The sequence below is a fragment of the Loxodonta africana genome, chromosome 4 (genome assembly GCF_030014295.1).
Source record: "Loxodonta africana isolate mLoxAfr1 chromosome 4, mLoxAfr1.hap2, whole genome shotgun sequence".
NCBI classification, from domain to species: domain Eukaryota; kingdom Metazoa; phylum Chordata; class Mammalia; order Proboscidea; family Elephantidae; genus Loxodonta; species Loxodonta africana.
This window is the reverse complement of record NC_087345.1, coordinates 163152022-163174683: the sequence shown is the minus strand read 5'-3', so window position 1 is coordinate 163174683 and position 22662 is coordinate 163152022. Positions and strand designations below refer to the sequence as shown.

The following is a 22662-nucleotide window of genomic DNA, read 5'->3' as shown; positions in this document are numbered from 1 at the left end:
GAAGAATACCAAACTAAGATTTCAATTATGCTAAACTCCTGGAACCCTTCTCTCATGCAACCTCCCTCAAACAGGGTTTTACAGGAGATTGTGACCTAATGCCTAAACATAGCCACCGTACATAAAGAATTAACTTCTCTCCTGTGATAGTTACGTACTGTCCTTGGGAGAATTGAGAAAATAATCACTCAAATAGTTTTCTGTAGTTCAGAGAGAAACCCCAAATAATAAAGCAAAATCAATACTGGTTTGCAAAGAAAACTATGGAAATTTTGTTGTTGTTGCTGTCTTCAGGTTGGCTCTGATTAACATATAACAGGATGAAACATTGCCCGGTCTTGTACCAGCTTCATGATCGTTGGTATGTTTGAGTACATTGCTGTGGCTATCATGTCAGTTGATCTCATTGAGGATTTCTCTTGTTTTCACTGACCCTCTGCTTTACCAAACATCACGTCCTTTTCTAGGAATTGGTCTTTCCTAATGAAGTATCCAGAGTGAGTAAGCTGAAGATTTGCCATCCTCACTTCTAAGGAGCATTGTATTTCTTCTAAGACTGATTTGTTTGTTCTACTGGTAGTCTACCGTATAATAAATATTTGTTGCCACATGACAATTCAAATGCATCAATTCTTCTTTTGTCTTCCTTTTTCATTGTCCAGCTTTCTGATACATATAAGGCAACTGAAAAGACCCTGACTTGGGTCAGGTGCATCTTAGTCGTCAAAGTGACATCTTTGCTTTTTAACACTTTAAAGAAGTCTTTTACAACAGATTTTCCAATGCAGTACAGTCCTATGGTTTCTTGACTGCTGCTTCCGTGGACATTGTTTGTTGATCGAAGTGGAATGAAACTGTTGACAACTTCAATTTTTTTTTTTTCTCCATTTATCTTTGGTCCAATTGTGAGGATTCTCATTTTCTTTACATTCAGGCATAATCCATACTAAAGGCTGTAGTCTTTGACCCTCATCAGTAAGTGCTTCCGGTCCTCTTCATTTACGGCAAGCAAGGTTGTGTCATCTGCATATGATAAGTTGTTAATGAGTCTTTCTCCAATATTGATGCCATGTTCTTCTTCATATAGTCCAGCTTTACGGATTATTTTTTCAGCACACAGATTGAATAAATAGAATGAAAGGATACTACCCTGCTGCACACATTTTCTAATTTTAAGCCATGTAACATCCCTTTGTTCCGTTCGAAAGCCTGCCTCTTGATCATGTACAGATTCCGCATAAGCACAATTAAGAGTTCTGGAATTCCTATTCTTTGTAATGTTATCCATAATTTGTTATGATCCACACAGTCAAATGCCTTTGAGTAGTTGATAAGACTCTTTCTGGTATTCTCTGCTTTCAGCCAAGATCTATCTGACGACAGTAGTGATATCACTCGTTCCATGTCCTCTTCTGAATCCAGCTACATTTTCTTCTAAAGACACAACTAACTAGTGCTGAGGAATTACACATACTGTTGATATATGGCTACAGTTGTTTCTGAATTATGTTCGGCAGAATTTTGCTAGCATGTTATATTAATAATATTGTTTCATAATTTCCACATTCTGTTTAATCACTTTTCTTTGGAATGGGCATATATGGATCTCTTCTAGTAGCTGCTTTCTAGATTTCTTTACATAGATGGGTAAGTGCCTCCAGCATTGAATTCGCTTGTTGAAGCACTCAATCGGTATTCCGTCCATTCCTGCAGTCTTGTTTTTTGCTGATGCCTTCAGTGCAGCTTGAACTTTTTCCTTCAGTACCAGCAGTTCTTTTTGATTATACTACCTGCTAAAATGGTTGAACGTCAACCAGTTCTTTTTGGTAAAGTGATCGTGTGTATTCCTTTCATCATCTTTGATGCTTCCTGCATCATTTAATTTTTTTGGCCATAAAATTTTCTCTTCAGTTCTTTCAGCTTGAGAAGCACCAGTCATGTTCTTCCCTTTTGGTTTTCTAACTCCAGGGCTTGGCACGTTTCATCAAAACTTAACCTTGTCTTCTCAACCTACCCTTTGAAATCTTCTGTTCAGCTCTTTTACTTAATCATTTTTTTTTTTTTTCTGTTTTCTTTAGCTATTCTTCACTTAAAAGCAAGTTTCAGAGTCCCTTCTGACATCCATTTTGGTCTTTTCTTTCACTGTCTTTTTAGTGACCTTTTTACTTTCTTCATGTATGATGCCCTTGATGTCTTTTTTTAAACTTGAGAGATTCCTGTCACATCCCCATTTTACCCCCTCTCACTCACCAGTTGTTTGGTGTAGTAGATTATCACTAATTTAATTAGAAATTGATGCCAATCCCAGTTATGGCTCTGGATATGGTTATCTTGAGCCAGCTGTGTCCCTCAACCAGTTTTCACTATTTACAAGGTCTTTCCTAATGATTTCATCTTAGATGTTTTAATGAGCACAAGCATCTGTTAGTACTGCTACTACACTCTCTTGTGGTTCTCTACCTGCACCTTTGTAAATAAACCCTCTTCAGGAAATAGATACACAGCTAACTGAAAAAGAAACTTCAGTAGCTTTCTATGTCATGCAGAGTAAATGAGCCAAAAGTCTTTACAGTGGCCTATAAGACCTTATATGATTTGTTCCATAACCCCTTTACCTGCCTAGCCTTATCTCATACACCTCTCCCCTATGCTTACTTTTCTCTGGCCACACTGGTCTTCTTCCTCTACCTCAGACATACTAGACATTCTTCCACCTCAAAAAACAAAAACCAAACCCATTACCGTCAAGTTTATTCCAACTCTTAGTGACCCTATAGACAGAGTAGAACTGCCCCATAGGGTTTCCAAGGAGCAGCTAGTGAATTCATACTGAAGACCCTTTGCTTAGCAGCCAAGCTCTTAACCCTTGTGCCACCAGGGCTCCCTCCCACCTTAAGCCCTTTGCAATTTGCTATTCCCTGTGCTTACAGTAATCTTGTATTAGTTATCCGTTGCTGTGTAACGAATCACCAAAACACTTAGCGGTGTAAAATATTTTTAAAAGGAACAGATCAAACATCTTTGTGGCCATTTTTCAAGGGGGCTTTATTTACTGTAGCCCCCAAAAAGGAGGTAAGAGGAAATTTGCACTATTCTCATTGTTTCGAACAATGTTTCTCAAACTATCTGTAGGAAGGACCAGATCTTTTAAATTTTTTAATTGCTATAAGTTTCTCATCCTTACCCTAAAATTTTATGATTGTCTTATCACAGATGGTAACCATTTTTAGGTCGGCGCCAGTCTATACACTATACTTTATCATCATTGATCCAAAGAAGTCTGCTCTTTAAGCAAGGTAGCTGAATCATAGGTGGAGAGACCTTTCTGGGCACATTTATAGAATACATTAGAATAATAGTCTGGGATGAGTTACAAGCTTTTCTTCAAAGAAGAGTTTCTTTTCCTAAGAGTGAAAAGACATTTGAGGTGATTTGTTATAAATTTTGCTGTAGTTGTTGCTGTTTTACATACCATTTATCCACATATGTATTTGTCAAGGACACTTAACTCCTCAATTTTTAAATTGGAAAGGAAAATTATATAGCTGAAAGCTGAATGCAGTTGTAAAACAACTTCTATACAGAACATAGAATTAAAAAGTAGCAGATTATTATATTATTTGATATAAACCCAAAAAAACCATTTCCAACAAGGCGAATCCTACTCATGTTGACCCTATGTCTTACAGAGTAGAAATGTTTCATAGGGTTTTCTTGGCAGTAATCTTTATGGAGACAGAGTGCCATGCCTTTCTTCCATGGCACCACTGGGTGGGTTCGAACTGCAGTCTTTAGTAGATGAGCACAAACTGCACCACCCAGTGACCCTATACTATTAGATATACCGTCTATATTGTTTATTATATATACATCTGATATTTTAGCTGGTTGAGCTAGATCTATTAAAAATAGTTGAATACAAAACTGTAACTTTTGTAATTTTGTAAATAATGATCATTAGTAGAGCATTCCAGTAAAAATATTGTTTATTAGAGAGTTTCAGTATATTTCCCTCTATTTATTAAATAGAGGTGAACCTTTTGATATTAAAGTATGAAAATACAATAATGATTAATAAATTTTCAGTTAATTGGGACTTAAGTTTTCAGTACCAAATAAATTGTGTGATACTTTGTAATTAATGTTTTATCGTCTAAAGTTGTGAGAGGAAAAATGCATATAGGTTACTTTAAAAACATAATGTGCTTTCCCCTTCGTCTTCTACCCATATCCCCCAAGAATTTTATGGATTTTCAAAGGTGCCAAACATTTGAACATAGGTGGTTTTATGACAGAAATCCATCTCAAAAGGACATTATTTGATGAGGCTATTTAAATTTTTTCATCAGATCTTACTTTAGTAGATTTTGGGGGGGTTATTACATTAAAATATTGAATAACTTGAAAACTGCTTACTTTTTATTTTGTATTCAGTATGGAAATTTATTCCCAGAGCGGAGCTTTTCTGATGCAAAATTGGAATGCTTGTGTAGTCACAACAGCTGTCCACACACCATGTGGTATCTTCCATTACTTTACTATAGAGATGAATTTTTGGCCCAGTGTTGCAGTAATATTGGACACACATGGTTTTAAGTGGCAAAGCAGTATGCTTATGCATTCATTTGACTTTCACAGCTACAGTTGGCTCCAGATTAGAACAGGGAGAATACATTCACACCACGGCCACCCTCATGGCTGCTGTAGGAGCTGGATCACAGTAGGCTCTGTTGCTTCTAAAGACACAACTAACTATTGCTGAGGAATTACACATTCAGGAAAGTGCCTTACAGCTGTAGGACAGAGAATAATGACTTGCTAAAAGGATTTTTTCAGAGATTTCAGATTATGATTCTTGTTATTATCAACCTAGTTTTTAAAATATTAATAATAAAAATCATGACCATAAAGTAACTATGAAATAAAAGGAAAGATAGCTGTAGCAGTAGGTGATTTTTCAGGTATCAGTCCAGATATTTGATATAAATTGTTTCCTTTCCAGAAAAGGGGGCACTGTCCTTTTCAACTCATATTAACAAGAAATTAAAACCAGAAATTGGTTTTTAATGCTCATTATTCATATATGCAGCATATTCAGAAACCCAATTTATTTAAAATAGAAATTATGTTAGATAATTAGTTTACTATGTGAAATAGTCTTTTATATTTTTGACATTTTAGACAATGCTGTTTGTTCCAAAAATGTTTGTTATAATCGATGCAGAAATAAGATGATTTGATTTTCTGTGAAATTACATTGATAATATAATACGGTTTGGATACTATATCAATAATTCAGTACAATGTATGTGCAGTTTCAGCTTCTTGCTATTCATGGTATGATTTTGTACTGCAAGCTTATATTTAAATTCTGTTTAAAATTTAACTCTTGCATTTCTAAAACCAACTGGTATATTCATTAAAGCTTCAGCTTTTTAGTGATAAAAATATGATTTCCTTAAGAATCCAATTACATTCCTATCACTAACATCTTTTGGTTGTTCCTCTAAATAATATATGAATAAAGAATACTATCTTCTCACTAAATAAAGTAAAAAACAAAAAGAAAGAAACCTCGGTGTAAATTTTTAAATCATCTAACATGGAGAATTAGATTTCTGATATTCATTAAATATCAAAGAAATTCCCGCTGTACCCAATGCAGGCTACCTTTTTATATAAGTGAATTTATGCATGTATCCTGCAGACTGTACAGATGAATATGGTTGAGTCTTTCAGCTTTTAGTGGATACAAAGTAGAATGATTGATAAAATCCTCCCTACTATTGGCTATTATTTACTGACTCTTAAGTGGCAGGTTGTATTTATGCCAATTTATCTGCTTCAGGGAACATTCTTGATAGCAGAACAAAGTGAATAAAAGTAGTTTGCTTTGCAAATGAATGCAAATGGGAGAGCCTTTCGGAAAGCCCTTTAACAGGGGCAGTGCACTTTGATTATGAGTGAAGCTGCCATTTGGACATGGTGAAAAGAGCACGCTTGAACCATTGATTGGGGGAGACAGTAAAAAGTCAGGAAGGGCCCTGTTAAGCTTGCAGTGAGGCAGGCGGATGTCAGTGTGGTTAGAGCACAGTGGGAGAATGACAGGGAGGATTAGTGTCAGGGAGAAGCTTTGCTGTAGCTGTGGAGATAGTCCCTGGGGTCACTCACCTCTGACTGTTGTTCTGTGCTGATGGTTCTGTAATGCAAACTGCCTGATGTATGCCTGTTCATTATCGGAAATGGTGATTAGAAAAGGTATTTGTCTCAAAGGTTCCTTTCTTTCTTTTTAATTAAAAGAAAATAAGGTAGGAATCCTCTTTCTCTCTGCTGACTACTAGAGTGTTGTTTAATACCAGAGTGGCTACTGCCTCTGGTGAGTGATATAGTTTAGTGGTAAAATGTAATGTGAAATATTTGTAACATGGTCATTTGTTATTTGATAATAGTTATTATTTGCTTTGCTCAGTTTTGATTTTGACCAGTGCTAAGTAACACATACAGAATATGCTTGCTATTAGGCTTTTTACTTTTGAAATTTTATAATCCTTAAGGTATTTCATTATTCAGCTTTATAATTTGGCCAACTTTTAGGAGATATTTATCATCTCAAAAATGAAATGTTTTGCATGTACTTTGTGGTATAAGCCTTGATTGCAGCAGTTTCTAATTTTAATTCTATTCCCAAGTTTTATCAAATGCTGGCATTTCACTGTCAGCTACCAAGCTAAACTTCTTGAAAATACATGCTTTTAAAATTGAATATTGTTACACAGAGTGAATGAAGACGTATCTTTGTTTCGTTTCTGATTTTAATTTACTGCATTTACTTGTTCATATTTTCATTCATACTTTAGAGTTTTCTGCTTTCTTTAAAATATAATTTTTCTTAAAACTTAAAGACCTCTTATATTAGCATTATTATAAAAGGCATTTATAAGCAGCAATGACACAATTAGTTCATGGGCTTTGAGAATGGTTCCTCACTTTAAAGCAAAACTGAATTGCCCCCCCCCTTTTTTTTTTTTTTTTAGTATCTTCAAAAGCCTGGTTTCACAACATTTCTGCTTTCTTGTTTATTATACATAGGAAAATTAAAAAAGCTGCTGGAGCTTTGCGTCCTAATGTTAAACGTGAAACACAAACCATTATATGAACACTAGATGCATTTTAATATTATTTGTTGACTTTCGCAGAAACCGTATTGCCAACAATTGGGTTCATAGACTTGTTAAATGTTTTAGCAAACATTCTCCCAATTATCTTTTTCTCTTTTTTTTAAATGTTTTGCAGGCACCTGAATGGACAGAAGAGGACCTCAGCCAGCTGACAAGAAGTATGGTTAAGTTCCCAGGAGGGACCCCAGGTCGATGGGAAAAGATTGCCCATGAATTGGGTCGATCGGTGACAGATGTGAGTTCACTCAGCTTTGCATTGTATAGAGAGTGACAAACCAGAACAAGCAGACTATGTAGAAGGCAGACATAGATGGCTCTGAAATTATCTTTGGAGAAAGGCTACAATCCTTGTAGGACCTGGAAGTGAACCATTAACGAAATAAGCAAGAAGCAGATGTCAGTTAGTCCCCTGCTCCACAATTACCAGCTGTAACTGATCAGTGTGTGGGGGATTCCAGTGCTTAGAGACTTAAGCTACTGTAACCTAATCACAGAAAAACAATGCCAGTTTTTGTGTTTATAGTGATCCCTTTAACTGGGAAAATAGTTCTCAGACTGATCAGAGTTAGAGAAGTTGTATTTCAGCTGGATCTTTTTAACACTGCAATACAGATTGCTGTTGGTATTTAGACAGGTGGTTTGCATTGATTACATGAGTAGTGTTCCTATAATGCAGATGGAATGTTTGGATTTTTATTTCAAGGTTGATACCCACCATCCATTTTGACAAGTTGTTTAACCAGGAGAAACAAAAAATATATATAAAGATGAATGACCATACCTAACATTTAAAAGAAAGTATTTACTTGGAATGTTTTTGGCTCAACATTTTGGGTACTTTTATTCAGGAAACTTAAGACAGAGGATCTTATAAAAAGCACGTAGCACAGTGCCTAACATGTATTAAATACTTAGCAAATGTTTAATTGAAATTGGGAGAAACTTTTATTTTCATCCATATGATTGTAAGGTATAGTTCATAAAGAATAGTAAATATTCTTTACTAAATAAATAAATTCTTTACTAAATTTAAATAAGTCCTACAGATCTAAAAATTTTAAGGGGTTACCTGAAAGTGAAGATTCAGATAATCCCTTCAGTTCTTTTAGTACACCTTTGGGTCTTTTTTGATAATGAACAATAAAAGAAACCTGCAAAATGATTAATAATCACAGCTACAAAAAAGAGCAGCTTGTTACAGAAAGGCTAGAAGTTCTCTTCCGTGATAATCTTTCACTTTTTTATTTAGAAGCAAACTTACAAAAACTGTTACTGTCAAGCTTTTTCTTTTTGGTGTGTGTGTATGTGTAGGAGCTGCTTTGGAAATTTAAAATTACATATGTGAACATTTTTACTGCCAGACCTTTTTAAAACCACAATTAAGAGAGAGTACTATTTGAATTTGCATAAAATTTTTGCATTATTTTGGCTTCAGCGATTAAATCTGATTATATGGAAAAACAGCTATTGTAGCTTATAACAAAAAAATTTTGGGTATGTTTCGTGAAGAGACCTATTATCTTAGGTGAGTAGCAAAACTGTAAAGATACCTCTTCTTTTCCTGAGAATGTTATTGGGATGTGCATTGTATTATCTTGTTTTAAGATTGTTTGTAAAAGATAAGTTAATAATGACTTATCAGTAAATATCTGACCAAATTAAAGACATTGTATGGTTATTCATGTGTTTTAATTTAAGTACCATGACCCTCTGACTACATAGCTACTATCGATATGGTGATGGACAAAAATTATTCCTGGAATTTTTAGGAATCCATGAAACAGAACTTTTAGTTCAACTGCTTACTGAAAAAAAATAGTTCTCTAAATTTATTGTCTCCATGGAAGATAACATCATCTTTCACTTTTAAATACTAGTTTTCTGGGCCCTTACAGTTAATAATGCCAAAGGCAGATAAGACATCGAGTAGAGCGATATTTTAAATTAATTTGTTGTCGTTAAAATCTGGTTAAATTTTTATCAGTGTTTTTATGAGGAGAGAGATGAAAGTTTAAAAAAATGCTTAGAATATACATGATAACGTCAATAGATCCTTGAGGTGGCTAGTTAGTATCATTAAAAAAAAAAAACAAAAACCTGTTATCGTCAAGTCAATTCCAACTCATAGAGACCCTATAGGTCAGCGCAGATCTGCTCCATAGGGTTTCCAGGGAGCGCCTAGCGGATGCAAACTGCTGACCTTTTTGGTTAGCAGCCGTAGCTCTTAAACACTATGCCACCAGGGTTTTCCAGTTAGTATCATAGAAAATTTATACGTAATTTGTAAGAGTAGTCTTTGTACAGGCAAAAGTATTGTTTCAATTTTTTTTCTCCTTAGAACTATAAAATTAACCAACGACAACTGGTTCCATGTCTGTAATAACTTTTATTTTATCATGAAAGTGGCAAACATGACTTTTTGAAGGTTTTCTTTGTTTTGATTTGCCAAGTATTCTGTTTTCATAATACCAAAAGCACCTTGGAAATAAACATTCGATAAACCTAAACTTTTGTGGCACCAAAAAATGCCATTGTAATTTTTATTCTTTTCCTTCTATGTCAGCTGTATTTATATGGACTCAATATATTTTCATTCTGTGAGCATCATTTTCATAGCTGAATTATGCATTTCATCCAGTAACTACACACACACAAAAAAACTTTAAATCACTCTTTAAAAGGGACAGGTTTCTGAACACTGAGATAACTAATGTTTAAACACAGGGATGACTTATGAATCACATTGAAGCAGCTGAAAGGGGTTCAGCTATTACCCGGGCTTCAAACCAGTTCATTCCAGTTCAAACCCCCACCAAGAATCTACATTTTAACAAGATTCAATCCTGTTGAAATGCAGATTCTGATTCAGTATATCTGGGGTGGAAATGCAAATTCTCTGCAGGGTTTCAAACTGGACCAAACCGCTTCAAAGCTCTGGCTAGTACGGTTCATCTAGTAAGTGAAAGTTAACCACACTTTAGAAGATTACTTATACTCCTTTTTGGTTGATGGTGCTAATTAGATTTGTTTTCGTTAAGTATTTGATTACGAAAAAGAAACCCAGTTCAGTTTGCTGTAATCAGAACCTCTGCCTGATCACCTGTACCATTTCTGTCTTTGCACATCTGTTCTTTGACCCGTTTTCCTTGCTGAATTTGTAGCTGCAGGCCTAGTTCTCTTTCCTTAGAGAAACAATTGGCCCTTTTTTGAGAGGAGTGGGAAGATACAGTGGCGGGATCTACAAATTCTTTATTTGGGTTGACTGATTTAGTGAAAAGTCTATTTTAGACCTCAATTAAGAAATGAGTTGTAAGTATATTAATTGTCATAATTAACACCATTAGATTGCTGAATTCTACTCTAGATAAACCAAGCAATGTTACTAATTTTTTCTAAAATCAATGAGAAGTATATTTTAACTAAGATATACCTATAAGACCTGTATTATTATGGATGAAATGTTTTCAATGTTAACATATGCCTTTCAGCAAATAATTTTGGTAACCACAAAGGACACTCAAATTGTAAAAGCAACAGAGGAAACAAAAACTGTCTGGCCTGTAAAACCAACTTTAATGTGATTATTAGCTGCAGGTTTTGTACATCAGGGTCAGGGAGCACTCAGATTTCTTGCTTGTGAAGTCGTATCATTGTCTTGCCTAAAAGGATGTAAACTGATTCTGCTTCTTTCTGTGGTCACTAATCTCTTGCATTCTGGTTGTGATAACAGACTGATGGGAGATTTTCTGCCTGCTTGAAAAAGGTTCAGGTAGGCAGCAAAACAAAAGACAGGTGGAGAGATTTAAGCAGACTTTTATAATTAGCTTAGTGCCCCAGTGTGAGGAAAGAGATGTGGAGTTAGATTAGAGTCCCTATAGATGAGAAAAGAGGAGACGATAATTAAAATTCCCAATTTTATTTTACATAGCTAACTAGAGAGGGAATAGAGGAGCTATTATGGGGGATTCCTATATTGTTTCAAAAATGCTTAAGCGGATTGTTCAATTGAAAATACGTTTTATGGTTTATCAGTGATAAATATATAGTATTTATTTTTGGCAACAATACTATTGCTCATACTTTTAGAGTCAGACTAGCCCTACACAAAGATGTAAAGATGACAAGGATTGGTTGTTTTTTCGTTTTTTGTTTTCGTAGCAATTCTCTTGATGTGAGCCTAATCTCACACTTCTCTCCCTCTCTTCTTCCTTTACTCTGTTCTACCTCACAGCTCTTAAGGTTATTTAAAATTTTGAAATGAATGGGTCCTTTCCCATTTTCTTTCTAGCTGAGTCACTAGCTAATTTAACAACGAGTTTTCAGTATGTTAATAGATTATAATTAACATGTTACCAGATAACATACCTATATACATACGTGCTTGTATTTTAATAAAGGCCTTCAAAGTTCTTATCCCGAGGACATGAATGATTGGTATAATAATTTCAAGCAACTTGATTGCCTATTTAAAGGACAAAGGAGGCATAGGGTTGTTTTGAGGTACTAGGACCTTTCAGTGTCCGTCAGATAAAACTACATAATTAATTGCTTAATCTGTTCATTGGCCTAGTTGGAGTTTTGCTATATATTATATGATTTCTGGGCCAAGGATTACATATTTGCATTCCATGCCACCATTTCTATCTTAACATTGAGCAAAATCACAGTTAGGACATGATCAGGATCCATATATTTACTACATGGGAATAGAATTCATGAAACATTACAGAAATTAGAAAGACAACCTATAGAATAGGAGAAAATTTTTGCAAATCATATAATATATGTGATAAGGGTTTAATATCCAGAATATATAAATAAACTTCTATGACCCAACAACAAAAAAGACAAACAACCTCATTAAAAACTGGGCAAGGAAACTAGACATTTTTCCAGGTAAGATATAGAAATGACTAATAAGCACATGAAAAGATCTCCACATCATTAGTTATCAGGAAAATGCAAATCATAACCACAGTGATACCAGGAGAACTAGATGGTACCCAGCTACCACTCCTGACTGTTCCAACCAGGGCCATAATAGATGATCCTGGAGAAAAATGTAGAGCATAACTAAAATTCCTAATAAAGGCTAGACTTACTGGATTTGTATGTACTAAGGGAACCTCTGAAACTATTGCCCTGATATACCTTTTAATCTTGGAACTCAAACCACTCCAAGTGGTCACCTATCAGCCAAGAAACAGAATGGCTCATAAAATAAATAATATCACCTGTGAGTATTGTGCTGCTCTAAATAATCACCTACATGAGACCTAAAGGTCAATGTTTACTCTAGACCAAAGATGAGAAGGTAAGGGGGGACAAAGAAGCTAGATTAATGGAAACAGAACAACCAGAATGAAAATGATGAAAATGCTGATACATTGTGAAAAGTGTAACCATTTCTATACACATTATTTCTATACACGTTATTCACAGTGTGAAAAGTGGATAATGTGTATAGAAATTTTTAAAATGAGGACCTAATTTGCTATGTAAGTTTTCTCCAAAAAACATGGTTAAGTATTTAAAAAACATAATGAAATACTACTTCACACCCACTAGAATGGCTGTAAAAACACAAACAAATGAAATGGAAAGTAAAAAGTATTGGCAAGGATATGGAGACATTTAAACCCTCATGCACTGCTAGTAAGAATGTGAAGTGTTGTACTTGCTGTGGAAGACAGTTTGGTGGTTCCTCAAAAAAAGGGTAAACATTGAATTATCATATGACCTAGCAATTCCACTCCCAGGTATACACCCAAAAGAATTGAAAGTGGTGACTCAGACAGATGCCTTTACACCAATGTTCGCAGCGGCGTTATTCACAGTAGCCAAAAGGTAGAGACAACCCGAGTGGTCATCAACAGGCGAATGGATAAACAAAATGTGGTATATTCATACGATGGAATGTTATTCATCCATAAAAAAGAAATGAAGTTCTAATATGTGGCATGACATGGATGAACCTTGAAAGCATTATGCTAAGTGAAATATTCAACACAAAAGGACAAATACAGCATGTCTCTGAAGTATCTAGAATTGGCAAATTCATGAAGACAAACAGTAGATTAGAAGCTACCAAGGCTTGAGGAGAGCAGAGAATCAGAATCTTTTTTTTTTTTTTTTGCTCGACGTTTATAGAATCTGTTTAAGATAAAGAAAAAGTTCTGGAAATAGTAGTGATGGTTGCACAACATATGCAAAACATAGGTCTTTTGCATTTGGCCTCTTTCACTTAGCAAAAGATATTTGAAGTTCATCCGTGTTGTAACATGTATCAATAGTTCGTGTCTGTATATTGTTGAATAGCGTTGCATTGTAATGATATATTTTGTTTATCCTTTTTCCAGCTGTTAGGCATTTGGATTGTTTCTACTTTTTGGCTATTATAAATGTTGCCATGAATATTCACATACGAGTCCTTGTATGAACATATGTTTTCGTTTCTCTTGGGTAGATTTCTGAAAAACCAGTGGAATTGCTAGGTTTATACTTAAGCTTATGTTTAACTTTTTAAGAAACTGCAAATTGTTTTCTAAAGTGGCTGTACATTTTACATTCTTACCAATAATACGTGAGGTTTCCAGTCTCTCCATAGTTTCACCAACACTTGTTTTTTTTTTCTTGTTGTTTGTTCATCTTTTTTTTTTTCTAATTATAGCCATTTTAGTAGGAGTGCAGTGGTATCTCATAGTGCTAATTTGCACTAATAACTGATGGTATTGAGCATCTATTCATGTGCTTATTAGCCATCCCCATTCCTTATTCAAGAGCAAACAAATCTGTCTTAGAAGAAGTACAGCCTTAGGAGCAAGGATGGTGAGGCTTCGTTTCACATACTTTGGACATGTTATCAGAAGGGATCAGTCCCTAGAGAAGGACATCATGCTTGGTAGAGTGTCAACAGAAAAGAGGAAGACCCTCAGTGAGATGGATTGACATAGTGGCTGCAACAGTGGGCTCAAGCGTAACGATTCCGAGGATGGCGCAGGAGCAGGCAGTGTTTCATTCTGTTGTACGTAGGACCACTCTGGGTTGGAACTGACTCAGTGGCACCTAACAACAACACCAGTGACTTATTTTCAGAGCCCCAGTGGCGCAGCGGTTAAGAAATCAGTTCAAATCGATCAGCTGCTCCTTGGAAACCCTGCAGAGCAGTTCTACTTTTTCCTATAGGCTTGGTATGAGTCGGAATTGACTCAGCGGCAACTTTTTTTGTTTTCTTGGTTTATGCCTTATTTGGTAAAATGTCTGTTTATATCTTTTGCCCATATTTTAGTTTGGTTGCTTGTCTTCTAATTATTGAATTGTAAGAGCTCTTTATATATTATGGACTGAAGTCCTTTATCAAATGTATGATTTGCAAATATACTTTTCCAGGCTGTGACTTGTTTCTTCATTTTCTTAATGGTGTCTTATGAGGCACGAAAATTTTACTTTCAATGAAGTCTGTTTTATTAATTTTTTTTCTCTTATGGATTATGCTTTCAGCATTGTATCTAAATACTATTGCGTAACCCAAAGTCACAAAGATTTTCTCTTAGAAGTTTTATAATTTAGAGCTTACATTTAGGTCTATGACCCATTTTTTTTTTTTAATTGTCCTTTAACTGAAAGTTTACAAATCAAGTCAGATTCTCATACAAAAATTTATAAACACCTTGCTATATACTCCTAATTGTTCTCCCCCTAATGAGACAGCACACTCCTTCCCTCCTCTATTTCTTTTCATGTCCATTTGGCCAGCTTCTGACCCTCTCTGCCCTCTTATCTCCCCTTCAGACAGGAGATGCCAGTATAGTCCCATGTGTCTACTTGATCCAAGAAGGTCATTCTTCACCAGTATCATTGTCTATCCCATAGTCTGGTTCAATCCCTGTCTGAAGAGTTAGCTTTAGGAATGGCTCTTTTCTTGGGCTAACAGAAGGCCTGGCGACCATGACATCTGGGGTCATTCTAGTCTCAGTCAGACCATTAAGTCTGGTCTTTTTATGAGAATTTGGGATCTGCATCCCACTGCTCTCCTGCTCCCTCAGGGGTTCTCTGTTGTGTTCCCTGTCAGGATAGTCATCGGTTGTAGCCAGGTACCATCTAGTTCTTCTGGCCTCAGGCTGATGTAGTCTCTGGTTTATGTGGCCCTTTCTGTCTGTGATCCATTTTTTAGTAGATTTTTGTGTTTGGTGTAAAGTAAAGGTCAAGTATTTTTTTTTTGTATATGTATATCCAATTGCCCCAGCACCATTTGTGGACAGATGTTCCCCTATTGAATTGACTTAGTATCTTAGTCAAAAAACACCTGGCCATAAATGTAAGGGTTTATTTATACATTCTCTTTCTATTGCATTGATCTATATGCCTATCCTGATGACAATACCACACTGTCTTGTGTACTAATTTTGAAATTGGATAGTATAAGTCCTCTAACTTTGTTCCTTTTCAAAATTATTTTTACTATTCTAAGTACTTTGCCTGTCCATATAAACTTTAGGAAATTTCTTATCAATTATTTTATAGGAATTGATAAAAGAATAGAATTGTTTTCTTAATTACACTTTCAGATTGTTCATTGCTAGTCTGTTGAAATACAGTGGGTTTTTGTATATTCAACTTGTAGCCTGGGGACGTCTTAACATTAATAGTTTAATAGTGCTGTGAATAAAAACAGCTTTACTTCCTCCCGTCCATCCTGGAAAATTCACTGGGATATGTCTAACTGTAGGTCCCTTTTGATACATTCTGATTTATTTGTATTCTGTGGTCTCAAACTGAATCTTTAAGTCTTTTTTAACTTCAGAAATCGAGTTAAATAAAGCCTCAGAGTTGGACAGTTCAGCTCTGGCACTCACTAGCATAATAAATCACTAGGATAATTTTGTACCTCAGTTTATTCATCCATAAAATAGGCTTAATTTTATACATCTGTCAGTTTGTTGTACTGTGGGGGCTTGTGTGTTGCTGTGATGCCAGAAGCTATGCCACTAGTATTCAAATACCAGCAGGGTCACTCATGACAGACAGGTTTCAGCTAAGCTTCCAGACTAAGACAGACTAGGAAGAAGGACCCAGCTGTCTATTTCTGAAAAGAATTAGCCAATGAAAACCTTATGAATAGCAGTTGAACATTGTCTGACACGGTGTCAGAAGATGAGCCTCTCAAGTTGGAAGGCACTCAAAATGTGACTGGGGAAGTAGAGTTAACCTTAATGACGTGGATAGAGTCAAACTTTCGGGATCTTCATTTGCTGATGTGGCACAACTCAAAATGAGAAGAAACAGCTGCAAACATCCATTAAAAATCAGAACCTGGAATGTACGAAGTAGGGAAAGGAAGTTGGAAATTTTCAAAAATGAAATGGAACGCATAAACATTGATATCATAGACATTAGTGAGCCGAAATGGACTGGTATCGGCCATTTTCAATTGGACAGTCATATGGTCTACTATGCCAGGAATGACAACTTGAAGAGGAATGTCATTGCATTCACCATCAGAAAGAACATTTCAAGATCTATCCTGAATTACAGTGATATCAGTGATAGGATAATATCCATACCCCTGCAAGGAAGACCAGTTAGTATAACTATTATTAAAATTTACATACCAACCACTAAGACCAAAGATGAAGAAATTGAAGATTTTTACCAACTTCCGCAGTCTGAAATTGATCGAACATGCAATCAGGATGAGCGGATAATTACTGCTGATTGGAATGCACAAGTTGGAAACGAAGAAGGATCGGTAGTTGAAAAATACGGCCTTGGTGATAAACCATGTCGCAGGTCAAATGATTGAATTTTGCAAGACTAACAGCTTCTTCATTGCAAATACCTTTTTTCAACAATATAAATGGCAACTATACACATGGACCTAGCCACATGGAATACATAGGAATCAAATCAACTACATCTGTGGAAAGAGATGGAAAAGCTCAATATCAGAACAAACCCAAGGGCCAACTGCAGATCAGACCATCAATTACTTGTATGCAAGTTCAAGTTGAAACTGAAGACAATTAGAACAAGTACACGAGAGCCAAAGTATGACCTTGAGTATATCCCACCTGAATTTACAGAGCATCTCAAGAATGGATTTCACGCATTGAGCACTAATGACCGAGGACCAAATGAGTTGTGGAATGACATTAAGGACATCATACATAAAGAAAGCAAGAGGTCATTTAAAAGACAGGACAGAAAAAAAAAAAAGACCAAAATGGATGTCAGAAGAGACTCTGAAACTTGTTTTTGAACATCAAGTAGCTTAAGCAAGACGAAAAAATGATAAAGTTAAATTGCTGAAGCGAAGATTTCAGAGGACAGCTTGAGAAGACAAAGTACTATGATGACATGTGCAAACAGCTGGAGACAGAAAAACAGAAGGGAAGAAGACGCTCAGCATTTCTCAAGCTGAAAGAACTGAAGAAAATATTCAAGCCTCAAGTTGCAGTAAAGGATTCTAGGGGGAAAATACTGAACAACACAGGAAGCATCAAAAGAAGATGGAAGGAATAGACAGAGTCATAATACCAAAAAGAATTGGTTGACGTTCAACCATTTTAAGAGGTAGCATGCGGTCAGGAACCAATGGTACTGAAGGAAGAAGTCCAAGCAGCACTGAAAAAAAAAACACTGGCAAAAAACAAGGCTCCAGGAATTGACAGAATATCAACTGAGATGTTTCAACAAACAGATGCAGCGCTGGAAATGCTAACTCTTCTATGCCAAGAAATATGGAGGACAGCTTCCTGGCCAACTGACTGGAAGAGATCCATATTTATGCCTATTCCCAAGAAAGATGATCCAACCAAATGTGGAAATTATCAAACAGTATCATTAATATCACACGCAAGCAAAATTTTGCTGAAGATCATTCAAAAGTGGCTGCAGCAGTATATCAACAAGGAACGGCCAGAAATTCAGGCCAGATTTAGAAGAGGACTTGGGACCAGGGATATCATTGCTGATGTCAGATGGATTCTGGCTAAAAGCAGAAAATACCAGGAGGATGTTTACCTGTGTTTTATTGACTATGCAAAGGCATTCGACTGTGTGGAACATAACAAATTATGGATAACATTGCGAAGAATGGGAATTCCAGAACACTTAATTGTGCTCATGAGGAACCTGTTCATAGATCAAGAGGCAGTTGTTCAGACAGAACAAGGGGATACTGATTGGTTTAAAGTCAGGAAAGGTGTGTGTCAGAGTTGTATCCTTTCACCATACCTATTTAATCTGTATGCTGAGCAAATAATCCGAGAAGCTGGACTATATGAAGAAGAACAGGGCATCAGGATTGGAGGAAGATTCATTAACAACCTGCGTTATGCAGATGACACAACCTTGCTTGCTGAAAGTGAAGAGGACTGGAAGCATTTACTAATGATCAAAGACTGCAGCCATCGGTATGGATTACACCTCAACATAAAGAAAACAAAAATCCTCACAACTGGACCAATGAGCAACATCATGATAAATGGAGAAAAGACTGAAGTTGTCACAGATTTCTTTTACTTGGATCCACCATCAACAGCCATGGAGGCCCCAGTCAAGAAATTAAAAGACACATTGCACTGGGCGAATCTGCTGCAAAGGACCTTTTTAAAGTGTTGACAAGCATAGATGTTACCTTGAAGACTAAGGTTCACCTGACCAAAGCCATGGTATTTTCAGTTGTATCATATGCATGTGAAAGCTGGGACAATGAATAAGGAAGACCGAAGAATTGACGCCTTTGAATTGTGGTCTTAGCAAAGAATACTGAATATACCAAACAAACAAACAAACAAAAAAACGAAACCCAGTGCCGTCGATTCGATTCTGACTCATAGCGACCCTATAGGACAGAGTAGAAGTGCCCCATGGAGTTTCCAAGGAGAGCCTGGTGGATTCAAACTGCCGACCTTTTGGTTAGCAGCCATAGCACTTAACCAGTATGCCACCAGGGTTTCCATTGAATATACCGTGGACTGCCAAAAGAATGAACAAATCTGTCTTGGAAGAAGTACAACCAGAATGCTCCTTGGAAGCAAGGATGAGACTGCGTCTTGCATATTTTGCACATGTTGTCAGGAGGGATCAGTCCCTGGAGAAGGACATCATGCTTGGTAAAGTACACACGGTCAACGGAAAAGAGGAAGACCCTCAATGAGATGGATTGACACAGTGGCTGCAACAATGGGCTCAAGCATAACAATTGTAAGGATGGCGCAGGACCAGGCAGTGTTTCATTCTGTTGTGCATAGGGTTGCTTTGATTTGGACCTGACTCAATGGCACCTAACAACAATAACTTATTGACATAATTACATCATTCGAGCTGTGAAAACTTCACCCACATTCAATGCCACCTTTCCCACTACTATAAACAAAGTGATTGCTACTTAGGGAATACTTCTCTCTCTGCCCTCCCCCTACCCCTGGTAACCACTAATGAACATTAGTTTCTATATAGTTACCTATTCATGTCATTTCATAAAAGTGAGAACACTCAATGTTTGTCTTTTTGTGATTTCGCTCAACATAATGTTCTCCAGGCTCATCCACATTGTAAGACAGGCTGGATTTCTTACAGAATATTTCATAACCCAGATTTTTCTGAGTGTTTCCTGAAGGTATCATTTAAGTTACTTCTCTATCTCTTGTATTTCCTGTAAACTGAAAGATAGCTCTAGAAGCTTGATTCAAATTAGACACTTTTGGTAAGAATACTCCATAGGAAATGTCACATATGTGATGTAATGTGACATGTGATGGTTAATTAATTCCAGTGATTGTCTTTGATATTTCCCAAAAAAAAAAAAAAAAAACTTTTTTTTTTTTTAGTGGACCAGGATTTATCGTCATATCCATTCCTATAATTCCTTTTTATTGTTCTCACTTATGATATCACCAAGGTTGAAAAATTAGCCAATTATAGGCTTTCTCTGATGCTTAAGGACCAACCATTGGCAGGTTCCTTTATTTGTCTCTACTTTCTTGGATCTGAAGAGTAATTGAATCACCTGTCCAGACTAGCCTTTGAGAGATACTGTGTCACATTCAGCAGCATGTAAAGTCCCATTGTCTTTCTATTATTGGTGCTAACTTTGATTAGTTGGTTCAGGAGGTGGTTGTCAGATCTCTATTGTCAATAATTGATGAGGTTATACTTTAGTACCTGTATGAATATTCTTTTACCCCACCCACAACCTTTTTAAAGTTTTTTCCTATACTACAGGATAAGACTATCTCATTTTCTGGTTTTCCTTTTTCGATACTTTTCTTTTAGATTGATCTTTTCATTTGTCCGACACAAAATTTCTGTTTACAGAGAGAGGACAGTGTCAGGGACTTTAAATGGATTTTCTCAGAGATTGTTTGGGTTTGCATGCAACGTTTAGTCCCAGAAAACAGCAAAAAAAAAAAAAAAGTATTTTTCTCTGACTAGATTTTGCTAGATTTCCTGACTTGGTTTTTTTCTCTGTCTTGATTTCCAATTGGCTGAGTTTACTAAGAAGGCAGGGAGAATTACTACTTTGCTAAGAAGTTTCCTATTTTAGCCTCTGAGTACAGAAACCAAAAAGCACTATTTTCACCAACATGTTAGGTTAAGATTTGCTCCTTACCAACTGTTCTGTAACTTTGTTGTTGCTGTCATGTGCCTTCGAGTTGATTCTGACTCATAGTGACCCTGTATGACAGGTAGATCCGCCCCATAGGGTTTCCTAGAGCAAATCACCAGGTCTTTTCTCCTGCAGAGCCACTTGTGGGTTCGAACCACTGATCTTTTGGTTCCCAGCCAAGTGCTTAACCATTGCACCACCAGGGCTCCTACCCCTCTTCTATCCTCTGCTTTTGTGATTTTAGCTGTGCCCATGTCAGGTCAGAGATGCAATAGACAGTAGAGGATGGGCAAAGAATTACCAAGGAGCCTGGTGGCACAGTGGCTTATGAGCTACAGCTGCTAACCAAAAGGTCAGCAGTTGAAATCTACCAGCTGCTCCTTGGAAACCCTATGGAGCAGTTTTACTCTGTCCTATAGGGTCACTGGTGGCATAGTGGTTAAGAGCTATGGCTGCTAACCAAAATATGGGCAGTTCAAATCCACCAGGTGCTTCTTGGAAACTCTATGAGGCAGCTAGCTCTACCTTGTCTTATAGGGTTGCTGTGAGTCAGAATTAACTCGATGGCAACGGGTTTGGTTTTTGGTATAGGGTCACTGTGAGATGAAATCAACTCGATGGCAATGGATTTAGTTTGGTTTCTGTTAGTAAGAATTCTATAAATTATCTGATGTGTGAAATTAGTTTTAGGGGTTGTTTTCTACTTGATTTTTGTGATTGTCCAAAGATTGTTAGGGCACTTTGTCCCTTTGTTTTCTAATCTGACTGCGTCTATACCTTTGCTTCTACTTGTATTGGTGCACATCCAAGAGAAGACCAGGGACAAGACCTGCAGCCTGTCATTCTGTGTGCAGGGCACTACTGGAGTGCTCAAGGACCTTCCATTGTTACCTCTACCAGTGGCCCCACCACCCACCCACTTCGATCCCAGACTCTGTTGCTTTGAGTTATTGCCTTGAGATTAAAGATTTTCCAGGGTGCTTTTAGGAAAATTCACCCCCTTTCAGGCAAGCTTCCACTTTCTTACATTAAATTGTGAGTGGAGAGGCATAATCTGCACTCCCCTCAATCCAATCTCATCTGCAACCCTGCTTCTCGGGATTCCTTTAGCACTAATACAGATAAATTTTTTTTTCTTTCTCTTTCATTTTTCTCTATTTGGTCATTTAAATGAGATTTGGGTAGAGATAGAAGGTAACTTGATAGATGAAATTCCGTCTTAAAATCAAAACTTTATCATTAGATCTGAAGTTAATTTTCAGCAGACTCTTATGGGTGAGAAATCTGGAGACACACAAATTTTAGATGATAAGCCTGAATTTACACAGTGAACAGCTCAACATACAATCTGGAATTATTACATTTTCTTATCTTTGTCATGCTGTTGTAATCCAGATGTCAGATGAGCCCTTTCTTGCTTTTCAGTGATCTAGGAGTGATTGGTTAAGGCAGCCAATCATTTCACAGCCTGAAAGAACCTGAAAATCATTCCAGTATCTGTGTTACTTGTACTCTTTGTCCTTCACGTACCTGCATCCTAGTGTGCCCTTTTTGTACTGCACTATATTGAGTTCTTCAAGAAGAATCTACTCACAAAAAGTATTACTGAGCAGGTGTGAATCTCGGTTAAATTGGACCTGAAGCTTGCACAATGATCGACATTCCTAATGATTTTGTAGAGGAAATGGAGACACACCCTGTAACAAGCAGCTTAAAAATTCATACAAGACATTGCTGTTATCCCGTGCCCTTCTTGGTCATGCCACCAACAGTTGCTTTACTCTCTTTTATCTCTTTCCTGGCTTTTTTCCTCCTCCTTTACCTTCTGCCTTCCCTCACATCCTCTCTTTCAGATTAACCTTCAACCCCTGC

At 36.6% G+C, this 22662-nt stretch overlaps 1 protein-coding gene across 4 annotated transcripts in view; it reads left to right on the top strand.

Annotated features, from left to right (window-relative positions):
* The window catches only part of DNAJC1 (DnaJ heat shock protein family (Hsp40) member C1), a 334787-nt gene that overhangs the window by 261594 nt on the left and 50531 nt on the right, over positions 1-22662 (top strand). For all 4 annotated transcript variants that reach the window (XM_003410555.4, XM_064284912.1, XM_023548868.2 and 1 more), the window contains exon 9: positions 7294-7413. In XM_003410555.4, the coding sequence (XP_003410603.1) occupies positions 7294-7413 (120 nt within the window). The remainder of the gene's footprint in view (positions 1-7293; positions 7414-22662) is intronic.